Source organism: Erinaceus europaeus, chromosome 6 (assembly GCF_950295315.1).
Source record: "Erinaceus europaeus chromosome 6, mEriEur2.1, whole genome shotgun sequence".
In the NCBI taxonomy this organism is placed as follows: Eukaryota; Metazoa; Chordata; class Mammalia; order Eulipotyphla; family Erinaceidae; genus Erinaceus; species Erinaceus europaeus.
In genome coordinates this window covers 3,495,799-3,513,201 of record NC_080167.1, presented here as the reverse complement: position 1 = coordinate 3,513,201, position 17,403 = coordinate 3,495,799, and the positions used below count along the sequence as shown (strand labels likewise).

Below are 17,403 nucleotides of genomic sequence, written 5' to 3'. Positions count from 1 at the left end.
GGTTTGCATTTAACTCTCTCTCTCTGCCTCCTGGGTTATCTCTGGGGATCGGTGCCGGCACTACAAATCCACTGGCGACCATTTCTTCCATTTCACTGGCCAGGACAGAGAGAAACTGAGAGAGGAAGGAGGGAGGGAGGGAGGGAGGGAGGGAGAGACGCCTGCAGACCTGCTCTGCTGCTTACGAAGCTTCCCCCCTGCAGGTGGTGAGCCGGGGCTTGTACCCCCATTCTTGCCTGGGTCCTTGTGCACCCCACCCCAATTGTTTTTTTAATTGTCACCAGGCTTGGTGCTGGCACTACAAGTTAGTGGCCTTTCCCCCCTTTATTTTGTTTGATCGGCTAGGACACAGAGAAGTTGAGAGGAGAGGGGGAGACACCTGCAGACCGGCTCACCGCTCATGAAGCGTCCGTCCTCTGCAGGTGGCAAGTGGGGGCTCGAACCCTGGACCTTACGCGCGGTGAAATGTGCGCTTACCCGGGAGCGCCACCGCCCGGGCCCCCTTGATTCTCCTATTTCAGTCCCGCTCTCAAGGTCACTTTTGGTCGTCATTCCTTTTTCCACCCTCCAGGCCCCGTCATTGCACTGGACGTGCCGTTTCTCCGCCGCTGAGTAGTGGGGGCAGAGCCCGTCTGCGGCTCCGGCCGGCCCGGCTGCTGCGTCCCCAGCGCCCGCACTCCCCCGGTGCTGCTCTGTGTGCGTCTTCGCAGCCGGCTGTCCTCGCTCCGCACCGCCGGTGCCTGCTCACTGCCCCTTCATGCCCACAGGCAAGACTGCTCTCCTTGTGTCTGATTCCTTTCAGCTTCCTTCCTTCCTTCCTTCCTTCCTTCCTTCCTTCCTTCCTTCCTTCCTTCCTTCCTCCTCCCTCCCTCCCTCCCTCCCTCCCTTTCTTCAATCTTTGTTTACTCCTGAGGGTTTCCGGAGAGGAGCAGCGCAGCCCTGGTACAGGCCGCTGCCAGGGGCTCAAGTGGAGACCTCCCGCTTGAAACCTCCCGCTGCTTTCTTGTGTTTTATTCTTATTCTTTGTTTTTAATTCCTTTTTTAAAAAATGATTTCTTCCCTCTTGTTGCCCTTATTGTTTCATTGTTGTTGTTACTGATGTTGTCATTGTTAGATAGGACATAGAGCAATGGAGAGAGGAGGGGAAGACAGAGAGGGGAGAGAGACAGACAGACACCTGCAGACCTGCTTCACCGCCTGTGAAGCGACTCCCCTGCAGGTGGGGAGCCGGGGGCTCGAACCGGGATCCTTAACGCCGGTCCTTGCACTTTGCGCCACCTGCGTTTAACCCACTGCGCTACTGCCCGACTCCCTTTAATTTTTTATTATCTTATTTGATAGAGACGGCCGGAAACCGAGAGGGAAGGGGGTGATAGACGCCTGCAGCCCTGCTTCACCACTCGCAAAGCCTTTCCCCTGCAGGTGGGGATGGGGGCTTGAACCCGGGTCCTTACGCACTGTACCGTGCGCTCAACCAGGGGCGCCACTGCCCGGCCCCGCTCCGTGGTCTTGTCTGAGTACTTTTAGCCTCTCCAGTTTCCCAGCCGTCCCCCCGTGGCCACAGGGTCACAGGCGAGGAGAAGTAGGGAGCACGTCGCTCTCCGCCTGCTGGGCACGGACGCAGGGAAAGGCCAGCCGGTCTGCTGCAGAGAACTCGCAGAGTAAAGAGAAGTGATGCAGACGCAGCACTCAAAACAGAAATCATGCTTTAATAGACACCGAAATCACAAAGCAAGGCCAAGTGCCTCAGCAATCTCAATAAAAATATGAAGTTCTTTTTACAGGGTAGATTTCATCATATAAAAAGCTTAATGCCAATCTGGAAACTGCAATTTACAAAACAGTCCGCACAGGCCAAAGAGGGCTAATGCTGCGTGTGGGGCTGTGAGTGCCGGGGAAGGCCTCTGCGGGAGGTGTGGGAGGTGCGGGAGGTGCGGGAGGTGCGGGCAGTGCTCGCAGGGAACAGCTCTGAAGATGGGCCCGGGGCGCAGGCCACTTGTACAATCAATCGTTTTAAATGAGACAAGGAAACGGGATGAAGAGCTGGCCATTTGCACTTTCTCCTCACTGAAAGCAAACTGGATTACTGCATGGCGCCTCCCCTCGCCCCCCACCCCCGGTCTGAAGTGAGACCAGCAGGAGGGCGGTTGGGTGTCGCATGTGGTGGGAAGGCAGCACAGGAGAGGGTGAGGACAGCGGTGGGTGAGGACAGCCTCACTTTACGACACCCCAAGGTGGATCCAACATTAAGTTTTAGTATCAAATCAGTGAAGTAGTCGGGTAGCCTGCTGGAGAGAAATCGCTCACTTCCTTCGCGGCGGTCACACCAAGATCCGTCGGAGGGGAGGTTTGGCTTCTGTTCAGCGCGTTGGCCTCCGGTGGCACAAAGTCAGGGGTTCCGGCTCCCTGAACTGAAGAAGAAACACACCCCAACACACCCCTCCCACCCCTCTGCTGTGAGGAAGTGACTTGTGCCCAGGCCGCGCCTCCTCCTGAGTGGGGCAGAGAGCGCCCCTCTGGCTTCCTCCGCACGCCAGTCACGCTGCCCCGCACCCTGGCGTCGTCCATCTTCCCTGGACCGTGGGCACGAGCAGTCGGAGTGTGCTTTCTGTCACCCGTGCCAGGCGTCAGCGGACTTTTCTTTAAGACCAGGTGTTGGATATTTTTGGCTTCTGGGGTCGAGAGGCAAAGCCAGTGAAATTATATAGGTATTTATAGAACTGTTTAAAAATGTAATATCCGTTCTTAGCTTAAGGCCATTCAGAAAACCAGGCCCAATCAGACTCAGCCTGTGGTCTGCCGACTCCTGACCCTACACAGAGGCCTGTGGGTGATACGGTTTCATAACACCTTAGGTGTCTTTGCTCACAGGGGCCTGAAAGGCCCGCTTCGATTTCATTTCAGTGACTCCTGCACAGACACCAAGACCGACAGGGAGGTAAGGGAGTGAGGGCTCTGGTGCTTCTGAGAGATCGGCCTCTGTCATCGTCTGTTTTCTCTTCGCTTTAGGACCAAAAAAAAAAAAAAAATCGCACTTGCTGTTTGGCTTTTCAGTACGAAACCTAAACGAATACTGTGGACGGAATGAAAACCGGGGGGCCAGGAGTGCGCCCAGCCGGCTTGGTCTGCCCCCGGGAGCCAGCGGTCTGGGTGGCGGAGGGCGTGCGCTGGAGGGGGCGGGCGGGACGCAGCTCAGACCAGGCCGTTCCTCCCGGCCTCCCTGGCACTTGGGAAAGAGGCCGGAACGGCCCCGCTATGTACATGTAGATTCAGAAGTTTACTGTGAGGTTTCTTTTTGTTGTCGAGGACCTGATTTGTCTATCTAGATGCACAGTGCTGTAAAGTCGGCTCTTGTTTGCTACACTGGTTCTTTTAATGACCAGTTTTCCCCTCCCGACGACGACGACGTAACACCGAGAGGACTTCATAGCTGCTTTGTTTTCAAGCCTTGGCGTCAGGATTGGAACGAGATGTCCTTATTGTTTCCTTTTGTTAACATGGCCGTTGGGATACATTTGAAAACCCTTGTGAAACAGCTTAGGGGGATGACACAAGCTGGATAAGCAGTCAGTCCTCCTTGCGGAGGACACTGAGCAAGTGGGCAGCGTTTACTTAGCCTGCGGCCTCCTCCCCAGCTGGGGCCCAGAGCTCGACGTCAGAGTCCCTCCGGCCGGGCCTCTCGCCCACTCTGTGTGGCCGGTGTCCCGGGCCTAGGAGCCCTCGTGGTCTGGACCACAGGGTCTTCATTCTGGAATGATCTGAAGGATGCTTAAGTTCTCTGACTAAACTTAGCAGCACGTGACCGTCAGCCTTCCGTTTAACACGGATATGAAACTAACGGTCCCGGCTGGCACCAGTGTCGGCGGACCATCCTGATAACTCAGGCGCGTATCCCAGCAGAAGGCCCCTGGGTGGAGAGCTCCCGTGAGGAGTGAGGGGCAGGGACTGTGTTGGTACCGGCGGCTTAAAGGCCTGGAATTGGAAGCAAGAAAATAAAGCCCCAAAGGGTAAGAGCCGGGAGGCTCGGTTCTGGTGAAGTCTAGTCTGACACGGGCTGTTTTGTTTTTAAGGAAACTGAATAATTCCACCCACTCCTCCACTGACTGTGCAAAGCCTGACATTTAAAAAAAAAAAACCTGCTGGGCTTTTAAAAATAATAGTTATAAATGGAAAGTACTGTTGATAACAAAACCAAGTTGTTTATCCGTGTACAAAAAGGTCAGTAATGTTTTAAAAGCACAAAGTTGCATTTTAAAATCACAATTGCATAGTTCTGAAGTGCCTGGATAAGACCTTACACAGATCCTTTAAGAAAATTCAAGTTTGCTTGTAGTGTGGCCAGAGGACACTGGAAGTGCTGACTCGCCGGGAGTCCCTGGATCAGTGCGGCTCGCGCTGTAGCTGGTGACAGGCCGCTGGCTGGCTTCTGGCTCTGGCTAGATGCCCGAGCAGAGTCCACTTTAAATGCACACATTCCCCCAGGAAGCCCCGCCTGCACTCTGCCCCCTCCTAGCAAACCTCCTTCGCTCCCTCTCCCTCTCCCTCTCCCTCTCCCTCTCCACCCCGGCCCCTGGCCGCCCCTGCGGGAGAAGCCGGGGGTTCGGAGGTCAGCAGTCCAGGAGCCTCCTGCACTGGCCCCCGGGGCCCCGGCCGGCCGCCTAGCACTTGGAGGAAGGGAAGAGCCGTCCGGGCGACAGGAACTTGTAGCCGTTCCCAGACGGCAGGCGCAGAGGGCGTGCGGGGCCTGCAGGAGGGCCGGCGGGCAGCGTGCCCAGCGAGGTGGTCTCGGCGCGCCGGTGGCCGTTGGGAGGCGCTCTCTGCGGCGTCTCCGGGGGGCGCTGCACAGACAGCTCCTTCAGCTCCAGCCTGTCCGCCGCCTCCTCCTTCTTGTGCCGCGGCGACAGGTTCAGGAGACTCAGGACGTCTCTTCTGGAAGCCGTGGTGCCAGGGGCCCCCCGGAATATCTTCAGGGGCCCGGCGGGGTGCGGGGGGGCGCCCTGCCAGAACATCTTCAGGTTGTGCACCGCCTGCACCTTCTCGTCTATGGCCGCCACCTTCAGCTTGTGCCCGTCGGGGGCGTCGGCCGGGCTGGAGCGGGCGGAGCCGGCCGAGGAGTAGGACAGGGCGGGCGAAGGTGCGCTGCCCGCAGGGGACTGGTGGCCTGAGCCCGGGGACGTGTTCCCGGGTGATCTGGAGATGTGAGCACTGTAAGGAGAGCTGGGGTACTTGAGTTTAAAGAGAGGCTGGTCGCTCAGGGAGGCCTGGGAGCCGGAGCCGGAGCCGGAGCCGGAGCCGGAGGCGGCAGGACCGTCCTTGGCGGACTCCTCGGAGGCGGTGGGGCTGCTGTAGCCGGAGCTCACCTTGGGGAGGGACGAGCTTCTGGCCGGGGGCTTTGGCTTCGCGGCGGGGGATGGCTGGTCCTTCTGGCGGCACGGGGCCGGCCTGCTGAACGCGCTGGTCTCCGAGGCCCGGAAGACGGGCGCGCCGTCCTCGGGGGCGCCGCTCTTGCCGGCCTGGCCGCCCCCCCTCTGAAGACGCTCCACCGCCAGGAGGTGGCTCTGCGTCTCCTCCAGAATCTTCTGGGCCAGCTCCTGCGGGTCAAGCTTGGGGCTGCTTTCTTCTTGGGATCTCACGGTGCTGTCCGTTTCGGTGCTCGACTGGTCCGACTCTCCGGTATCTGAACTCGCCAGCTTTCCCACCTTCTGGAAGGGCGAGTTCGGGCTGGGGATCAGAGTCATTTTCACCGGCGAGTTGGGGGTGCTCACGCTCCCCTTGGAGCTGACGGAGACTCTCACGCCTCCAGCCGGCCCGGCTCGGGCCTGCCTGTGGTCCGGGGAGAAGCGCGGCTTCCCGCCTTCCTGGCAGCCCGCCAGAGGCTCGGTGCTGATGATGGAGAAGCCTTCGTATTCCTCTTCCTCTCTGCCGGCGGCCGCGCGGGCCTGGGGGGACAGCCGGCTCCGAAGCAGGGCGGCTCGCTGGGCGTAAGAAGCCCCGGGCCTCTCGGGGTCCTGCCGCGCTCGGGGCCCCCCACCTTCCGCGCCGCCGTCGGGCTTGGAGACGAAGCTCATGGAGGAGGCGATGGAGCTCAGGCTGTACACGGAGATGGCGTCTGAGGCGATGCTGTCGGCTCCCGAGGGGGAGAAGGGGGGGTGCTGGTACCCCAAGGGCAGGGTGTTGGAGACAGACTGGGCCGACGCCAGAGACTCCAGCGAGGACGAGCTGTCCAGGCTGAGGCGCTTGGGCAGCTCTGTGGAATCTGAGGCAAGACACAAGAGCCCAGGGGGCATTTAGGCTTTCAGGAATATTTCATTTATTCACTTGTTGGACAGAGACCTAGTCTGCAGCGCTGCTTGTGAAACTTGCCCACAGTGGGGGCCGGGGGCTTGAACCCAGGTCCCAGAGCAATCAGACTTCTAGATGGCTCCGATTCACCTCTCCGAGTCACACACCCCCTTATATGCGTGTCAGCCGGCAAGAATTAAGCGGCAGCGCGTGCGGACCACGTGCCCTTAGGTCCTGCGAGACACCGTCCTGTCGGCGGCGGCGGCCGAACAAGGAGCTCGTCGCCCTGCCTCCGGGGCAGTCTGGGACGGCCCGCTCAGAGCCCACCCGCCCCTTCGGGCAAGCGGCCCGGGCCCACGGCCTGGCAGCCTCGGAGGCGGCCTCACGCCTGCTCCCTGCTCCCTGTGGCCCCAGCTCGCCGTCACCTCTAACCCGCCCTCTCTTCCGACACGGTCTTCAGCGGCACCAGACAGACAGACACACCTGCCACCTGGGCCACCCGGCCCTCACAGCACCGTCTGTCTGTCTGTCTGTCCGCCTGCCCCGGGGCACGCTGCGAGCAGCTCTTACCGAAGAGGGCGAGCAGGGACTGCAGTGCAAAGTGCATGGTCCGTCTGCTGGCTTGCTTCCCGGTTTTCAGTATTACCTCCTCCTGACCGACTTCGCACAGATCAAAACCTAGAGGAACGAAGAACACAGACGCCCGCCTCCTCAGGGCAGGCCCGGCTCCTGGGTGCGCGGCTGCACTCGGCACGTGGCCCCTCACAAGCCTGCCTGGGCTCTCCCGTGGGAGCGGCCGGGACAGACGGTGGGACAGAGCTCGGCTGGCTCGGCCCGGCTCCCCTTGGCTCCTGCCTGACCCCCGAGAGAGACCAACCGGGCCGCCGCCGCCGAGGCCTCTGAAGCGAGCTCTCTCCTGCGAGGGAAGACCTGCTGTTGGGGCTCTCCTCAGCTCTGCCAAAGCCCGGAGGACCGGCCCCCGAGTTCTGATGGCTCTAGTGAGGCTTAGAGCACACACAGACGGGAGCCTCCTGCCAGGCGGTGGCGCCCAGCACATCTCCCCAGAAGCCGCCGGGCACACGGGCCGGGGTCGCGTCCCCAGCCCCCAGCAAGGACGCCGGGCTTGTGGGCCCGCAGCCTCCACCTGCCTCCTGAGAGAACACCCCCGGCCTCTGGAGGTCTAGCAGGGCCAGGCTCGTCCCGAAACAAATGAGGGTCAGGAAATGCTGGGGGCACTGAGCTGTTATTCTGTGAGAGACTTTCGTGCCTGAGTCTCTGAGGCGGCAGGTCTGACGTAAGGCGGAGCCGTGCTCTCGTGGAAAAGAGACGCAGAGCGAGTGGCCCCCTAACAAGCCGCATAGGCACTTCTGCGGGCAGGAGAGACACTGAGCCTCCCGTGTTGCTTTGCCAGCAAGTGTGCCTGGTGTAAGGACAGTGCTCTGGAGGGTCGGGCGGTAGTGCGCCAAGCATCAAGGGCCGGCGTCAAGATCCCGGTTCGAGCCCCCGGCTCCCCACCTGCAGGGGCGTCGCTTCACAGGCGGTGAAGCAGGTCTGCGGGTGTCTGTCTGTCTCTCTCCCTCTCTGTCTTCCCCTCCTCTCTCCATGTCTCTCTGTCCTGTCCAACAACGTCGACATCAATAACAACAACAAATACCACAACAATAAAAAACAAGGGCAACACAAGGGGAAAAATAAAAGAACAGTGCTCGGGTCAGGATGCTGCTGGGGGGGGGGGACCGTGGTGACCTGGGCTGAGCCCATGACACGAGCCGCGAGGTCTTGGTGTCCACGGCAACTCAGGTGGTCTCGGTGGGACTTTCTCCTGCTGGCTTCGAGCAGTCAGGGACAGGAGTCAACATCGAAACCATCACTGCACGCCTCCCGTCTTCGCCGTGGCTTGAACCCCAAGACTAGAAACTAGCAGATTTCCGTTAAGACGACGACATGCAAATGAGGGAGGCGTGGGGCTAAAACAGAACCTCTGAGCTGCCCACTCAGGCGACAACTGGCAGCTAAGAAACACTGGCACGAGGCCCTGGGGAGCACGCCCTCACACAGACCCACGGGGGCGCGGACACGGCCTACCTAAAGCTGCCAGGAACTCGTGACAGCCTGGGAGCCGCCACAGCTGGACGCTGATGGAGACCTGGATGGGAGCCGAGGCCAAGTCCTGCTCCTTGTCGCCCACCTGCAGCTGGACCAGCACCTGGTGGAGCTGTGGGGGGGGGGGGAGGGGCCTTGAGTTCTCGCCTCTGCCAAGCCAGGACTCGCCCCGGTCACCGCGCAAGCTGCTGGTGTCCCTCCTGAGCTGTCGCCTAACACGTTAGACCGTGTGGAGAATCGTTCCACGGCACCTTCGCACCCGTGTCCTCTGGGGACGGTCCAGGCAGTGGGACCAGGGACAGTGGTGGAGCCCGCGGCCCACCGGGCGTCTGCGTCCAGCCGCTCATTCTCGTGCACCAGAGGGCGGCCACGGGACTCGCATCTCCACGGCAGCCAGAGAGCTGGTGCGGTGGCTAAAGCAGGGGCCTAGGAGCTCGCGTTGGCAGAGTTCGACTCCCAGCATCAGATGTTCCAAAGTGATGCTGGGTTTTTTTCTTTCTCTCTTTCTTTCTCTCTTTCTTTCTCTCTCTTTCTCTCTTTCTTTCTCTCTTTCTCTCTTTCTTTCCTTCTTTCATCAGAAGTAAACACATGTGTTCAAAAGTGATTTTTGTAAAGGAGTCACCGGGACACTGAGGGTGAGCTCTCAGAACCGAGCAGGTGCCTCTGTGGGCTCCGAGCGCCACTGTCTCTCCTGCCCCTGCTGACCTAGGGGGACTTGAGAGGCCGGATCGAGAACACGAAGGCTGGAGCAAGAAAGGGGCCAGGGGCGGGGCAGACGGCCCAGCGGAGCCAGGGGCACAGCCACCCAGCACGCGGGACTGGGGTGGGCGGGAGGGGCTCACCCGACCACGAAAGCTACTGAAAGTGGTACTCACCATTGCAACCACATTTTTAACAGCCTTCAGCCAGCAGAGTATGAGGAAAAGAAAGAGAGAAGAGAGTTTAGACTCAAGCACAGGTGGTTCTGCCACACGAGCTCGCCACCGTGAGGAAGCGGCACGCCAGGCCCGAGGGAGAGTCGGCAGGGACAAGCAGGAAGACAGTGGCAGGCGCACGGGCCCCGTTCTCCCTCACCAAGACAGGAAGGAGCCAGGCAGGGCGTAAAGCAGAGCCGGGCGACTCAGGAAGTGTCCACCACCTGCTGACCGCACGCCCCCCCAACACTGCTCTGGAGCCCAGCAGCACCTTGGGCACACGTCCTCCGTGCGGCCAGGCAGGCAGAGCAGGGCTGAGTGCGGCTGGCCTTCTAGACTCAGCCGGGCCCGGGCGGGACGCCAGCCTCCTCCCTGGACTCTGGGTGTCTTAATACACAGGAAGCTCTCTCTGCTCCAGTCCAGCAGCGGACATGACACACTTTCTACAGACTGGAGGGGCCGGATCCCCGAACAGCACTGCAGAATCGCTCAGCTGGTCCAGGCTGGAAGCAGCCCGGGTCGGGGCAGACAGTGACCGCATTCACCTGGAGATGCCGCTGCCTCCCTCCCTCCTTCCATCCCTCCCTCCATCCCTCCCTCTGTGCGTAGCCTGCCGAGAGCTTCAGTTCACTGCACTCCAGGTGCTGCTCTGCACTCTCCGGGGGTTCTGATCCCACCTGAGCTGTCACCCTCACGGACTGGGAGGTCCCTGCGTGACGCCGGGTGTTAGAACCCCCCCCCCCCCCCAAGTTCCTGGTGAGTTTGATGCTCCTAGTGCCACAGGCCACCGCCAACAAGCTGCAAGGGGAGCCCTGCAGAGCCGACCTGGTGCCTGCTGGGGGTGGATTCCAGGAGGCTCCGGCTCTGAGGGCGGGTGCTAGGGCAGCTGTGGCCATGCTGGCGGCAGGCGGGGTGGGAGCGCCGTAAGGGTGGTCGGCAGGCGCAGGGTGAGAAGGCGCAGGACGCCGAGTGAGAGTTCAGGAGAAGCCAGAGAGGACCGCGCTCTGCTTGCAGCTCTCGCCTCACACCAACCACACAAGCTGATGAGGCAGCGAGTCGCGAGTTCCTGTTTAGGGTCGAACCGGGGGCCTGGGGTCGCGGCCCCCCGCACTCACCCGGCTGATGAGCTGCTCGCCAGTCTCCGAGGCGGCGATGAGCTTGCAGAGGGCTTGGAGGGCAGGGTTGGGCAGCCCTAAACCGAGGAGGAGGAGCCGGGTCACCCAGAGGGGCCCTCCGCGGTCCAGGGCAAGAGCGCAGAGCGCCCGGCTTGGCGGCCCCTTGCGGCAGCCAGCGCAGAGGGCCGGTGTCACGGCTGCCCGGCCGCCCCAGGGGAGCAGCAGAGGCCCGGCCCGGCGGCCAGCCCGCAGGCTCACTCACTGGGATGGGCGGGGGCCTTTCTCCTCTGTCACCAGTGAGTGCGCTGCTTCTCTTCCCTGCCAGAAGCCTGCCGGGGCCCTTGCTCCCCCCTAGCTAAGAGCCATTGCCCGGTGTCCGCCCGCCGCCCTGCCCACCGCCCTGCCCAGCCCCGCCGCGGCTCACCCAGCAGGGCCTGGACGGTGCCGCTGCACTGCTGGAGCCGCTCTCCCGGGTCGGCCGTCGGGAAGAAGACGGCGGCCGGCAGCCCGCTGGCCGGGGGGTCCAGCCGGAAGCCCACGGCGGTGAGCAGGGCCTGCCAGCCGGGGACGCCGCCCACCTTGTTCTCCACGCTCTGCTGGGACGTGTACATGGCGTTGCGCTGCCCACTCTGGATGCGCTGCAGCGACTTCTCCACCTGGGCAGAGGGCCGGGAGCAGCCGTCGTCGGGGAGGGAGCGCACGGGGCCTCGGGCAGCGTCCTCAGCCCGTCTCCCGGGCGGCCTGTGCAGCTGAGGCTGCCCCGAGGTGACCCGCCCCTCACCGTCCTCGCTGCGGCTGTGCCCCCGCGCCCTGCGCCCCTGCCCCGCGCCCCTTACCAGGTGCAGCAGCACACGCAGGGCGTCCCGCGCGCGCTCGGGGTGCTGCAGGATCTCCGTGAGGGCCTGGCCGACCAGCGACGACGGGCTGTTGAGCTTCACGTCCGTGCCCACCAGCAGGAAGCCTGCAGGGGCGCAGGAGGGGAATCTGCTGGGGGCGCCCCTGGGAGCAGGGGCTGCTGGGTGAGGGGGCAGGGGGCACCCCCGGGGCAGGAAGGGCTGCTGGGTGAGGGGCAGGGGGCTGTTCCCCATGTTGGGAACTCAGCAACTTGAGTGAGGGTCTAAACCCCCCCCCCCCGACATGGCACAGCTTGGCGGTTCTGAGTGAGTCAGGATGTCTGCCCATGATATGATGACTGAACCAGGACAAGAGCGCCACGTCCCGACACGCAGGAGCCCATCAGAGATGGGCACACTCGGGCCGGCCCACAGCCCTGTGTCGGACCCGCCAGCGGCAGGTACAGAGCTGACCACGTGCCGAGAGGCCGCGAGACCACCTGCATGTCCGCGCGAGCAGCTTCCTGAGTGGGCGCCGACACCCAGCCCTCCTCACAGACCCTCATACCCAGGGCGGTCTCAGCGCTGCCTGTCACCCCCTTGCCCTGCAAGAACCTCTGCTTCAGGCCACACGGCCTGGCTGCTGGAGCTACAGGAGAGTCTTGGACAGTCTTGAGCCCCTGGGAGCGGTCAGCACAGCAGTCTCCCGCAGGACAGACACCTCGAGGCCCAAGTCACAGGCTTCCCCCGTGGTCCCGCCCAGCCCCCGGCTCCCGCTCTGCGGCCACCTGCTGGCCTCTGTGGGCTGTGCTGCCCTGCGCTGCCTGCAGAGGGAGCTGACTGCACCGGACTGCTTGGTGGCCTCCATGTCTCCTCACTTGATGGTACCTGGTTCTGGGGCCACTTTGGGGGGAAAGCTCCAGAGAGTTGTGGGAAATGGCAGAGAAAGCCATGCCTGCAAGTCCCTCCCTGACATCCTCTGGTGTGGATGCCGTGGTCTTGGGGGCCCTCGGGAGCTGTCCCCCACATCTGCTTCCCCAGGACAGACGCCTTGGTCTTCCTGGGGTCAGAGAACTCGAGCTTGGAGCCCCAGGAGAGCCCACACTGGCTGCGACCTGTGCAGGGGGTCAGCTTTAGCTCTAGATCAGGGGGTCAGCTTTAGTTCTAGATGGGGGGTGAGCTTTAGTTCTAGATCAGGGGGTCAGCTTTAGTTCTAGATCAGGGGGGGTCAGCTTTAGTTCTAGATGGGAGGTCAGCTTTAGTTCTAGATCAGGGAGTTTCAGCTTTAGTTCTAGATCAGGGGGTCAGCTTTAGTTCTAGATCAGGGGTTTCAGCTTTAGTTCTAGATCAGAGGATCAGCTTTAGTTCTAGATGGGGGGTCAGCTTTAGTTCTAGATCAGGGGGGGTCAGCTTTAGTTGTAGATCAGGGGGGTCAGCTTTAGTTCTAGATCAGGGGGTCAGCTTTAGTTCTAGATCAGGGGATCAGCTTTAGTTCTAGATGGGGGGTCAGCTTTAGTTCTAGATTAGGGGGTTTCAGCTTTAGTTCTAGATTAGGGGGTTTCAGCTTTAGTTCTAGATCAGGGGTGTCAGCTTTAGTTCTAGATCAGGGGTGTCAGCTTTAGTTCTAGATCAGAGGATCAGCTTTAGTTCTAGATGGGGGTGTAAGCTTTAGTTCTAGATGGGGGGGTCAGCTTTAGTTCTAGATGGGGGTCAGCTTTAGTTCTAGATCAGGGGTTCAGCTTTAGTTCTAGATGGGGGGGTCAGCTTTAGTTCTAGATGGGGGGTCAGCTTTAGTTCTAGATCAGGGGTTCAGCTTTAGTTCTAGATGGGGTGTCAGCTTTAGTTCTAGATTGGGGGTCAGCTTTATTTCTAGATGGGGGGTCAGCTTTAGTTCTAGATCAGGGGGGGTCAGCTTTAGTTCTAGATCAGTGGGTCAGCTTTAGCTCTAGATCAGGGGGTCAGCTTTAGTTCTAGATCAGAGGGTCAGCTTTAGCTCTAGATGAAGGCTGCCCACCTGCTGAACCACTTTTCCTGTGGGGTGCCAGCCCATTTGGGGAGAGGTACAGGCACCGGGGGCACCTCTGCTGGTTCGAGTCGGCAGAGCACGGCCAGGTGGGAAGCAGCTGTTTGGCCGGGACCTGGAGACCGACTGGGCCGTGGAATGCCGCAAGCACGCCGGGCCTTGGGCTGCTAGTGCCGGGGAGCCCTGGAACGGGCCCTGGGGAAACCGTGCCAGCTGACCCCCTCAGAGACTCCGGCCAGTGGAGGGAGCGTAGGTGCTGCTGCTGGGTTTCCGTCAACAGGGCTGCCTCCAGCCTGAACGGGCGGGCGGCTCTGTCCTCTCCACCTGCGTTCTCTGCAGGAACACCGCTTTGACCACACTGACCGTCTCTTCCTCGGTCTACACGTGACTGCCCAGCATGCCAGCCCTTCTCCCTCATCCAGTGCCAGGGTCCACAGGTTGCTCGTGGCCTGGGGGAGGGGGCACCTCCAGGAACTTGGGATGAAAGCGGTCGGGGGCTTCCCCTCCCCTACTCGTCCTCGCACGAAACTTCCCAGGATGTTTCCTCCAAGACCACGAAGAACCTGACATTCCCACAATGCCCTGGTGCTGCAGTATCCAAGCGAGCCTTGGCCAACAAGGTCAGCGTCCCCCAGAGCCCATCGACCCCCCCCCCCCCCCCCGTCTGCCGCTCCCAGCCCCGCTCCTACCTGCCCAGTTGGAGGGGTGGGAGAAGGCCGTGCTGCTCTGTACTGCCTTCATGGCCTCTCCCAGAGCAGTGCTGGCTTTCAGGCCATTCAGCAGAGACGAGTAGAAGGCGTGAAGAAACATCTTGGAAGCCGCCACCGGCACGGGCCACAGAGACACGAGGACACACTGCGCCCCCGCAGCCAGGAAGGCCCGGGTCAGGGCGACGACGCCGTCGGCGGTGACCTTGCTGTTGGCCTCCTGCGAGGAGCCCAGGACCACCAGCTTGACGGGCAGCCGCAGGTCCAGGACGTCAGCCGCTGTGAGCAGCAGCTCCTGCAGCGGGGGGCAGTCCGAGACGCTCTCCCCGTCGCTGGCGTCATCCTGCACACGCAGGGACTCGGGGATGGTGTAGGGGTGGCCGAAGGCACCCTTGCTGCCTGAGGGGTTGCCGTCCGTGCTGGGTGTGAGCACCAAGGCCGACAGCTTCCAGGAGATGTGGGTGGCAAAGTGGACGCACTCTGCCTGGCTCAGGGCGCTCACGACCCTCTCCTTGGTGGCCATGCTGCCCACCAGGGGCTGGCAGCCCAGGAGCTCCGACACCATGTAGGCCTCCTCCTCGGCCGACGGCATGGGCCCCCACAGCCACCGGTCCATCACCGCCGACGGGAGCCTGGGGTTGCCGACGACGGCTGCCATGGATGTGGAGCTGGAGCATGTGGGCGGCGTCTTCCTCAGGTGGGCCTGCGAGGGGAGAGGGCACGGCAGCTGCGCGGGTGGACGCTCGGAGCTCGGCTCGGCGCCACCTAGCCTCCCACACCGGGCATCTTTCCGGCAGGGGCACCTTAGTGACAGTCACACCTGCTGTGACAAGCTCTGAGAGGTGATGCAGACCGGATGGGGGAAACTCTCTTGCTGTGAGTCAAGACCCAGGAGGGCCAGAGAGGGCCTGTGCTGCCAGCCCCCCATCTCCCTGAGGATGACCTCGTATGGCCCTACATACGGGGGACTCAGCCCTGGAGAGTCGGGGACTTTGAGAGTAGCTTCTGTTCCTACAGAGAATAAGTGCACCTTGGGAGATGGGCTGAAGTCAGTCCTTCAGAAATACTACAGAGAGCGACATCAGCCAGCACAGAGGCTCAAACAACAGTCTGATTTGCCTCATGCTGACCCCAGGCCTGTGCTCTAATGCCGAGCTAGCTCCCTGCACGTCAGGACGTCTTTCAACTGTTGCTGTAAAACACCAAGGGTCAAGTTATAGCAGACTCTGTGTGGTGGCCCCTTACACTCTGGGAAGGAAGTGGCTGCGGCGTCTTTCAGGAGGCAGACTCTTTCCAGACCTAGGTAAGCTGCCTAACCGTCACCATCACTGTCACATTCACCCGCAGCCGGCCTCCAGACAGGGGCCCTCTGGCTCAGTGGGGCACAGGCAGCCTCCTCCCACAGACGCATGAGAAACTGGGAGAAAGTTACTTCTTTCTCTTTGTACTGAGTCTGCCTCCCAAGAAAGATAGGAGCCCAGCAAAAAAAAAGATCAGAACTAAGATCTGCCGCGCCCCCGAGGGACAGAAACTGAGCGGTCTCCAGCAGGCCGAGCAGGCGGCCATGGCAGCAGGCCCGAGTGTGGGCTGCCGCCAGGAGGAGCCCAGACGAGGCCCAGCCCAGGGCATCTGCAGACTGACAGAGCCACTCAGGTCCTCGTGCCAGTGGGAGTGCGAGCACCCGCTCATGGGTGGGTCACCAGGGCTCAGAAGACATGGGGTTCAGGAATCCATGGGGGTCTGGATAAGGAGGAAAGGGCTCCAGGCTGGCTCCAAAGCCCCCCCCCCCCCATCCCCAGCCCTGCTCAGCTCTGGCTGGTGGTGGTGCTGGGGATTGAACCTGAGACCTCAGTCTCGGGCAGGAAAGGAGGCTTTTTGCAGAACCATTATGCTGTCTCTCCAGCCCCTCCAAAGGCTCCTGACCCAGGTGGCCAGGGTCAAGGGGACAGACATGACTGTGACCCTCCTGAAGCTACCCCTGTACTGTTTTCTTGCAGACTGAGACCCGGGTCTCTGCCTGGCCTGAGGGCCGCCTCTTACACTTGTAGGTCTTTGCTGGCCTGGGGGACTTTCCTACTCGACACTCTGCCGGGCAGCCCTCAGTGGTCACCTGGGGCGTGAGTGGGTGACCAGCTCTCTCGACACTCAGTGCCTCGGAAAGCAGGACGTCTCAGCGAGACACTGGGTAAGAAGTGACACAGATCATGGCCTCCAGGGGAGGCAAAGGACGCCCCCCTCAGAAGAGCCCTCCTAGTCGGCCGCAGAGCAAAGGGCATTCTGAGCCCACCCTGGAGCCGCGCCGGCCTCCCCGTCCGCCGCCGTGACACCGAGCCGGGAGCCTACCTTGGACTGCGGCCCGAGGGAGCGGATGGAAGGGACAGCGATGAGGGCGAAGCGCTCGTACAGGTACTCGTTGGATGAGCTTCCCTTGAGGAGGGCGAAGGGGATGAGGTAGAGCTCCCCCTCCAGCACCAGGACCAGCTGCCGGTGCCGGCCCACGGGGCCGCTGGAGTGCATCAGGCCCTGCGAGCAAGCAGAGACGCCAGCCTGACCGCCCGGCCAGCCCGAGGGGCCCCGGGGACAGGGTCTGCGGCCGAGGCCCTGGACGAGGATCCACGTGGACCCAGAGGCACTGCTTGAGCAGGAGAGGCAGCGAGGACCCCAAGGAATGGGGGGGGGGTGCTGGCTTGGCTGCGGGTACCCCAGAGCAGGGCGGGAGGGACTGCTCGAAACAGGAGTGGAAGAGGGTGTGCCACCCATTCGGGACACGGACCGCACGTGAGGGGCGCTGTCAGCAGGCAGCTTCCCGTGTGGGTGCCCGGGGCACCGGCCACTGGTCACAGCCAGAGCGTCTCCTGCCCTCACCACCTTCAGAAAGTGGGGCGCCTGCCAGCGAGCCCCGGTGCAGGCCTGGCACTCAGCTGAGGTGGCAGGGCGCGCGGGGCTAACCGAGAGCGACCTGTGCCTTGGGGGGCCCTCAGCCGTACGCCCCACCCCCGTAGCATTTTCCTCTTCAAACTGCGTAGCTGTATCTAGACAGTGGAGACACAAAACGAGATCGTCCGGCTTCTTGTCCGCTCGACCAAGTGGGGCGTGCCGAGACCGTGGGCTGGCACGGGGAGGAGAGGGCAGGGTCCAAGGTCCCCTACCAGCCAGCACCGCAGGCTGGTGTCCCCTCTGTGACGACAGTCTGACACGTGGACCCAGGATCTGGGCAGAGCACTGGGCTCACGGTGACCTGGCCTCACGGGGTCTGCAGATGTGACTGCGATGCCCGTGAGGGCAAACTGGGCACTGACGTCTCCAGACACACCCTGGTGGTGGCAGCATGGGCATCAGAGGCAAGGCCCCGGTGGTGTCTCTCTACCCAGGGTTTGCCTTATCTGGGCCACAGCCTGAGGGGCTCCAGGCAGCATGGGGACCTTC

General features: G+C 62.0%; 1 protein-coding gene and 1 long non-coding RNA gene across 8 annotated transcripts in view; both read right to left on the bottom strand.

Moving 5' to 3' along the window:
• Positions 1-1,689: 1,689 nt before the first annotated feature.
• On the bottom strand, positions 1,690-3,175 carry LOC132538980 (uncharacterized). The gene is made up of 2 exons (XR_009550303.1): positions 2,533-3,175; positions 1,690-2,486 (listed from the first exon to the last, which is right to left on the bottom strand). It is a non-coding gene; the product is annotated as an uncharacterized LOC132538980 (long non-coding RNA).
• A 1,422-nt stretch (positions 3,176-4,597) lies between these two features.
• TTC28 (tetratricopeptide repeat domain 28) overlaps positions 4,598-17,403 on the bottom strand; it is a 487,880-nt gene continuing 475,074 nt past the window's right edge. For 6 of the 7 annotated variants that reach the window (XM_060192543.1, XM_060192547.1, XM_060192545.1 and 3 more), the window contains 9 exons: positions 16,321-16,500; positions 13,960-14,680; positions 11,251-11,375; positions 10,839-11,070; positions 10,415-10,491; positions 9,261-9,284; positions 8,368-8,497; positions 6,853-6,960; positions 4,598-6,256 (listed from right to left, as the gene is read on the bottom strand). In XM_060192543.1, the coding sequence (XP_060048526.1) occupies positions 4,659-6,256; positions 6,853-6,960; positions 8,368-8,497; positions 9,261-9,284; positions 10,415-10,491; positions 10,839-11,070; positions 11,251-11,375; positions 13,960-14,680; positions 16,321-16,500 (3,195 nt within the window). In that variant the 3' untranslated portion in view covers positions 4,598-4,658. The remainder of the gene's footprint in view (positions 6,257-6,852; positions 6,961-8,367; positions 8,498-9,260; positions 9,285-10,414; positions 10,492-10,838; positions 11,071-11,250; positions 11,376-13,959; positions 14,681-16,320; positions 16,501-17,403) is intronic. The other variant, XM_060192544.1, reaches the window with a different exon arrangement.